General features: G+C 33.7%; 1 protein-coding gene across 2 annotated transcripts in view; it reads left to right on the plus strand.

Annotated features, from left to right (window-relative positions):
- LOC107664966 (aspartyl/asparaginyl beta-hydroxylase-like) overlaps positions 1-7,737 on the plus strand; it is a 62,032-nt gene that overhangs the window by 21,054 nt on the left and 33,241 nt on the right. The window contains exons 4-5 of one of the 2 annotated variants that reach the window (XM_016455672.1): positions 868-960; positions 6,936-6,974. The exons of the other annotated variant lie outside the window; for it this stretch is intronic. Coding sequence (XP_016311158.1) covers positions 868-960; positions 6,936-6,974 — 132 coding nt within the window. The remainder of the gene's footprint in view (positions 1-867; positions 961-6,935; positions 6,975-7,737) is intronic. 2 annotated transcript variants of the gene reach the window in all.

A 7,737-nucleotide genomic window follows, 5' to 3' on the forward strand; every position in this document is an offset into this window, starting at 1 on the left:
TACACACACACACACACACACACACACACACACACACACACACACACACACACACACACACAAACACATTTTTCAGACTTAAGATAACTAATTGGTCTAAAGAAGCTTTTCCTGTGCCACTAAATTTAAATGTGAAGGTAGTATACTCCTCCACTATGTCTCAAATACATAAGTGTGTCTGCATTTGAGGTTTCCTGTTATTTGATGGTGTTAGCAAATACTTAGCATGTAACTATTTAGTTTTGTGTTAGTGAGGCTGGCATCTCATAGCTCAGAGTGTTTGTTTTTTTCTCTGTTATAAACTTTATTTATAGTTCTGACACATTCAGAATTATCACTGGCAGTTGGTGTGGCAGATTTGTTACCTTGGTAGTGAGCAGTAAGCTTTGTCTCATTAAAGAACAGATGAGACATTGTCCTACTCAGATCTGATTCACAGTATATTTTCCGCAAACGCAGGGCCACTTATTGAAAATTACTTTTTGTTATAATTAATTATGAAAGTGGAGACAAAGTAGTCTGTTTATTGACTGGAAATATTTTTTCCAATAAAGCTGCACATGAACACATGCTTTCTACAGCAAACACATTGCATAAGTGACACCACAAATTATCCTGCTTTGCAAGCTTCACACTGATTTGCTTCCTGAATGGGTTGTTACAATCTGTGGATAAAATCAAGTTTTTGTTTTGTTTTGTTTTTTTGGAATGTCAGGTAAGTGTAAAGTGATTGGCTTATATGCAGTGGTTAATAACTGCTGTATTGTTTTCTGGTGATAGTCAGCGAGCGTTTATTTATCTTTATATGCGTGTACATATGTGCCTTTCTATTTATGGGGATAATTCTTATAACTTTCTCTCCTTCAGAGAATGCTACTGTGGCTACTAAGGAAAAAACCTTAAGAAAAAATATCACAACGGAGGGAGACAGTATACAAGCAGGCCATTCCAAGCATACATGTAAAGACATTTTGTGGCTATCACAGCCACTTGTACCTATGTTTTATGTTTGTCGATTGTGTTTGCTTTGCACCGAGAAAGCTGCAAAAAGATGTAGCTTTTCTGTTACACTGGCATGTTGGAAGGTATCCATTGGTGTGTTGTTTGAGGTCTTTGAATAAGCATTTTATTCTGACTTGGCTCTTGGCACACAAAATTGACTGAAGTGGATTCATGAGACTGGAGTGTATGGTTAAAAATGAACTTTTCAAATGGACAAATAAATGGTTATTTGTAACAACAAAACAAAAGAAATTTACTTAAATTTTAAAAATATTTAATTAATGTTTAAAATATTATGTACATTTATTTTATGAATAAATAACGTTAGTTTTTGCAGAATGATTAAACAGTATTTGGTGAATAGATTAAGAAAAGCAATTAGAATTATCAATTTATTATTATTATTGTTATATTTAGCTGCATTTTTAAACATACATTAATTTGTTTTAAATAAATCTATTTGTCAATTTGAAAAGTTTTTTTTTTTTTGTGCATTTTTTTTATAATATGATAATTTCTGTTTTTTATAATCAACACTTTCAATTGTTTTTTATTTTAAGTGGCACTGCTTGTCCTCCATGCAGTTGTTGGCTGATGCATCACTTTGTAGATCCCTGCATGGGTTGCAACATTTTTATTGAGAAGGTCATCTGTGTGTAATGCAATGTGCTTCAACAATATTGACCATCACAACAGTAATGAAAACGTTTTAATTTGCACATACAGTACTTATACTCATCTTGTACTTGTATGCATAAAAAATCTCTATGATTTTCTCTAGGACACACAAGTTTTTAATTTCCCAAATTCAGTTCACAGTATTGAGTGTATTTTTCTTAAACGCGTTCTAACCTTTAAAAATGGAATTAGAACCAGTATCTGTAACAAAACACAACAACAACAAAAAAAGAAAAGAAAACGAAAAGGTCAAAATTATAGATCAGATTTGTGGAATCTAAGCATATTAGCTTTTTGTTATTGAGAAATGTGAAATTCTGTATTGAAATTCAATACTGAAACAGTATTGGTATTATATATATATATAGAGTGCCCTCCACTAATATTGGCACCCTTGGAAAATATGAGGAAAGGTGGCTGTAAAAATAAATCTGCATCGTTTATCCTTTTGATCTTTTATTCAAAAAATGCACAAAATTCTAACCTATCATTGAAGTAAAACAATTGAAAGTGGGGGGAAAGTCTCATAATGAAATAAATGTTTTTCTTTAGTTCATGTTGGCAACAATTATTGGCACCTAATTATTGTAATGTCCTTTTACCAAGATAACAGCTCTGAGTTTTCTCCTATAATGCCTGAAGAGTTTGGAGAACACCAGTCAAGAGATCAAAGACTATTCCTTCATACAGAATCACTCCAGACCCTTCAGATTCCCAGCTCCATGTTGGTGCTGCTTCTCTTCAGTTCACCCCACTCATTTTCTATAGGGTTCAGGTCAGGGAACAGGGACGGCCATTCCAGAAGCTTCATTTTGTGCTCAACACATTTTTGTGTTGATTTTGATGTTTGTTTTGGATCATTGTCCTGATGGACAAAGAGGATTTTTCTTGAAACCCTCCCAAACAAGATGTAGTGTTGTAGGGGCTGTTTTCTTTTTTTTCTTTTTTTTTTCTTTTAGACTTTCTGACCTCAAGACTCAACTAATTTCTGCAATTCTCCAGCTGTGATCCTTGGAGAGTCTTTGTCCACTCAAACTCTCCTCATCATTGTGCATTAGAAAGATATAGACACACATCCTCTTCGAGCCAGATTTGTAACATCTTTAGTTGATTAAGACATAGTTGGAACATTATTGCCTTGATGGTGGAAATGGGAATTTTCAATGATTAAGCTATTTTCTGACATCCACTTTCTATTTTGTGAAGCTTGACAATCGTGTTCTGCACATCAGAACTATATTCTTTGGGTTTACTACTTGTAATAGATGATTAAGGAAATTTGACTTTTGTGTTCCTCATATTTATAATCATGTAGAACAGGAAGTCATGGCTAGATACTTTCATACTCCTAGTCACCCTGGTGTGCAAAAAAAAAAAAAAATGAATGGGAATATACTTCAGAGATATTTTATTCCTAAGAATTTCTAGGGCTGGCAATAATTGTGGCCAACAATTAAAAAAACATTTTACATTTATTTCATAATCATTCGACATTATCGACCGATAGTGGATTTTACCAATAACAATAACTGATAATAACCGATTAATATTTTAACAATATTTTCATTGTCAAAAATCTAATATTGTGCATCACTACTCAGCCTCATGTCTTTCCAAACCCGTAAGTGTTTAGTTCATGTTATGAATACAAATAAATATATTTTTAATATTCTCTCATCATTTTGAAAGTCAAAAAATTTCATAAACATTATTCAATGTGTACACAGAAGCTCAACCATGCTAGCTTGACAAACAAACCTCATTGGTGCTCATGTCAAGCATGCTTTTGAGTTTACGCTTACCATATGATGTGCTCCATGTATGCACATTGCTCAGTGTTTATATCTCAGTCATTTCTCTTTTATTCTTAAGCCGTGAGTGTGAAAGGCATCCAACAGAAGAAACAGAAGACTCAGCAAAAACGGTAGATCGAAATCAAGATGTTTCAAATTAGCTAATATGATTACGGCTCTTACGGCTCACGGCAGTGTTTTGACAACCTTTATTTCTGTCCAGAGCTGCCTAAATGTTTTCACTGAAATATTGTATTGATGACTGAAGAGTCAAATCACTCCATAAAGTCTTCCCCAGCACATCCCAAAGTATTTGAGTGCAGTTAAAGTGAGGAATCTGTGGTGCCCAGTTAATGTGTAGAAATGATTCCTTGTGCTTCCTGAACCACTCTTTAACAATTTGAGCCAGATGAATTTTCGCATTGTTGTTCTGTAATATGCGAGTGTTGTCATGGGATGGTCATTTAGTACATATAAGTACTCAGCTGACTTCATTTTACTGCCACATAACATTGCAGAGGCTAGACCTGACCAATACTCCACACTCAGTTCTTTAGGCTAATTTTATTTCTTTTTTTTATGATTAACTTCACTAACAAGTGACTTTCCTGTGGGACTTTCCTGACCAATGCTCCACAGTCAATTCTTTAGGCTCCCTAGAATTTTTTTTATTTTTATTTTTTTTAATAATTAACTTCACTAACAAGTGACATTCTTGTGGGCACACATCTGTTTAGTCTCAGAAGTGCTTTTAATTTCACTGTTAAACATAGCTGTTAATGATAATTCACTTTTTATTATTATTTTTTTTGTTTGTTTGTTTGTTTGTTTTAATGAAACCAAGCGTTTTGGTGATCTCTAATCATGATCAAGATTTTTTTTTCTGACTACAGTTCTTACATGACGTATAGTGAACAAAAAGTTGATTCACCTTCTAGGTTTTAATAATGCATTGGCCAGTTCTTTACCCAATTCCAGTGATCTCACTAGTTGATGCAGACCATTATTTTGCCCCTTCTGAAATGAAATCCAGTAACATCACAACCATGGGATTACGTCTTCTGACAATAATAATTTTCTAGAAGTTCTAGAAGTTTCTAATTTTTTTTTTACAGTGTTTAATTGCTGTGGATGACATCATCTGGTGATAGTCAGTGCTGTGCGTGTGCATTTGTGAGGGTCAATTTATCATTCTTCTTATTTTCTCCCCTCCAGACAATGCTATTTGGATACTAAGGGGGAAAAACAAACTTAAGGAAAATTCTTTGTAAATATTGAAAGGAAATATTGAAAATATCTTCATTTGTGTTCTGAAGATAAACGGATTGACATGAGGGTGAATAAATGATGACAGAATTTCCATTTTTGTGTGAACTAATCCTTTAAAATGTATCTATTGAATGAACTAATGGCATCTGATATGATTCATTGCTATTTCTTAACCAGCATTCTTTATTTATTTATTTTTCAATTATGTTTTAGTATTCAGCTAAAGGTGTTTGTGCCGGACATCCGAATTGACATTCGACATTATCGACCGATAGTGGATTTTACCAATAACAATAACTGATAATAACCGATTAATATTTTAACAATATTTTCATTGTCAAAAATCTAATATTGTGCATCACTACTCAGCCTCATGTCTTTCCAAACCCGTAAGTGTTTAGTTCATGTTATGAATACAAATAAATATATTTTTAATATTCTCTCATCATTTTGAAAGTCAAAAAATTTCATAAACATTATTCAATGTGTACACAGAAGCTCAACCATGCTAGCTTGACAAACAAACCTCATTGGTGCTCATGTCAAGCATGCTTTTGAGTTTACGCTTACCATATGATGTGCTCCATGTATGCACATTGCTCAGTGTTTATATCTCAGTCATTTCTCTTTTATTCTTAAGCCGTGAGTGTGAAAGGCATCCAACAGAAGACAGCTAAATTTCAGCAAAAACGGTAGATCGAAATCAAGATGTTTCAAATTAGCTAATATGATTACGGCTCACATTAGTTGTGGCAGTGTTTTGACAACCTTTATTTCTGTCCAGAGCTGCCTAAATGTTTTCACTGAAATATTGTATTGATGACTGAAGAGTCAAATCACTCCATAAAGTCTTCCCCAGCACATCCCAAAGTATTTGAGTGCAGTTAAAGTGAGGAATCTGTGGTGCCCAGTTAATGTGTAGAAATGATTCCTTGTGCTTCCTGAACCACTCTTTAACAATTTGAGCCAGATGAATTTTAGCATTGTTGTTCTGTAATATGCGAGTGTTGTCATGGGATGGTCATTTAGTACATATAAGTACTCAGCTGACTTCATTTTACTGCCACATAACATTGCAGAGGCTAGACCTGACCAATACTCCACACTCAGTTCTTTAGGCTAATTTTATTTCTTTTTTTTATGATTAACTTCACTAACAAGTGACTTTCCTGTGGGACTTTCCTGACCAATGCTCCACAGTCAATTCTTTAGGCTCCCTAGAATTTTTTTTATTTTTATTTTTTTTAATAATTAACTTCACTAACAAGTGACATTCTTGTGGGCACACATCTGTTTAGTCTCAGAAGTGCTTTTAATTTCACTGTTAAACATAGCTGTTAATGATAATTCACTTTTTATTATTATTTTTTTTGTTTGTTTGTTTGTTTGTTTTAATGAAACCAAGCGTTTTGGTGATCTCTAATCATGATCAAGATTTTTTTTTCTGACTACAGTTCTTACATGACGTATAGTGAACAAAAAGTTGATTCACCTTCTAGGTTTTAATAATGCATTGGCCAGTTCTTTACCCAATTCCAGTGATCTCACTAGTTGATGCAGACCATTATTTTGCCCCTTCTGAAATGAAATCCAGTAACATCACAACCATGGGATTACGTCTTCTGACAATAATAATTTTCTAGAAGTTCTAGAAGTTTCTAATTTTTTTTTTACAGTGTTTAATTGCTGTGGATGACATCATCTGGTGATAGTCAGTGCTGTGCGTGTGCATTTGTGAGGGTCAATTTATCATTCTTCTTATTTTCTCCCCTCCAGACAATGCTATTTGGATACTAAGGGGGAAAAACAAACTTAAGGAAAATTCTTTGTAAATATTGAAAGGAAATATTGAAAATATCTTCATTTGTGTTCTGAAGATAAACGGATTGACATGAGGGTGAATAAATGATGACAGAATTTCCATTTTTGTGTGAACTAATCCTTTAAAATGTATCTATTGAATGAACTAATGGCATCTGATATGATTCATTGCTATTTCTTAACCAGCATTCTTTATTTATTTATTTTTCAATTATGTTTTAGTATTCAGCTAAAGGTGTTTGTGCCGGACATTGGATTGCTATTTTAGTAGAGCATGTGTTCTCTAACTTGGCAGTTGCAACAATTACACATCTTTTTCTTAATCCAGGTCATTCATTCTTCTAACTTCTGTTTGCCCCTCTTTCAATGCAGATGAGAGACCTAAAGAAGTGGGGCTTAAAAAAGACAGAGGTACTTAGCATGAGTTATGGAGTTAGTAGCATAATAAATTAGCTTCAGTGACACTCAAAAATAATACGGTCATATTTTACTCAACCTCATGTTGTTCCAAAACCTGCATGACTTTTTTTTCCTGTAGAATACATTATACTTATGTTTGTAAATATGAATACATACAAACTTTGTGTGTGTGTGTGCAGCACATAATGTCTTACATTAACATGTGCTTTAAAATAAGGGACATCAATTGCACAACAATGCATTTTCATCAGATGCTTGAATGAAAACAATTAGAGTCTTTGTTTTTCAAACTGTCACTTAATCAATAAATCTATAAAACATTACAGGCTTGAACTAAAATTACAGATAAATAATACAGTCATGGCCAAAGGTTTTGGCAGTGACATAAATTTTGTGTTTTGCAAAGTGTTGCTGCTTCAGTATTTGTAGATTATTTTCCCACATGTTTCTATGGTATACTGAAAAACAATGATAAGCATATCATAAGTTTTAAAGGCTTTTATTGGCAAAAATATAATGAGTCAATATTTACAGTGTTGACCCTTGTTCTTAATAGCCTCTGTAATTCGCTCTGGCATGCTGGATATTAGCTTCTGGGCCAAATCCTGACTGATGGCAATCCATTCTTGCCTTATTAGTTCTTAGAGTTGATCACAATTTGTGGGCTTCTGCTTGTCCACTCGCCTTTTGAGGACTGACCACAGGTTCTCTATGGGATTGAGATCCGGGGAGTTGCCTGGCCACGGATCCAAAA

Source organism: Sinocyclocheilus anshuiensis, unplaced genomic scaffold (genome assembly GCF_001515605.1).
Source record: "Sinocyclocheilus anshuiensis isolate Anshui unplaced genomic scaffold, SAMN03320099.WGS_v1.1 scaffold599, whole genome shotgun sequence".
NCBI classification, from domain to species: Eukaryota; Metazoa; Chordata; class Actinopteri; order Cypriniformes; family Cyprinidae; genus Sinocyclocheilus; species Sinocyclocheilus anshuiensis.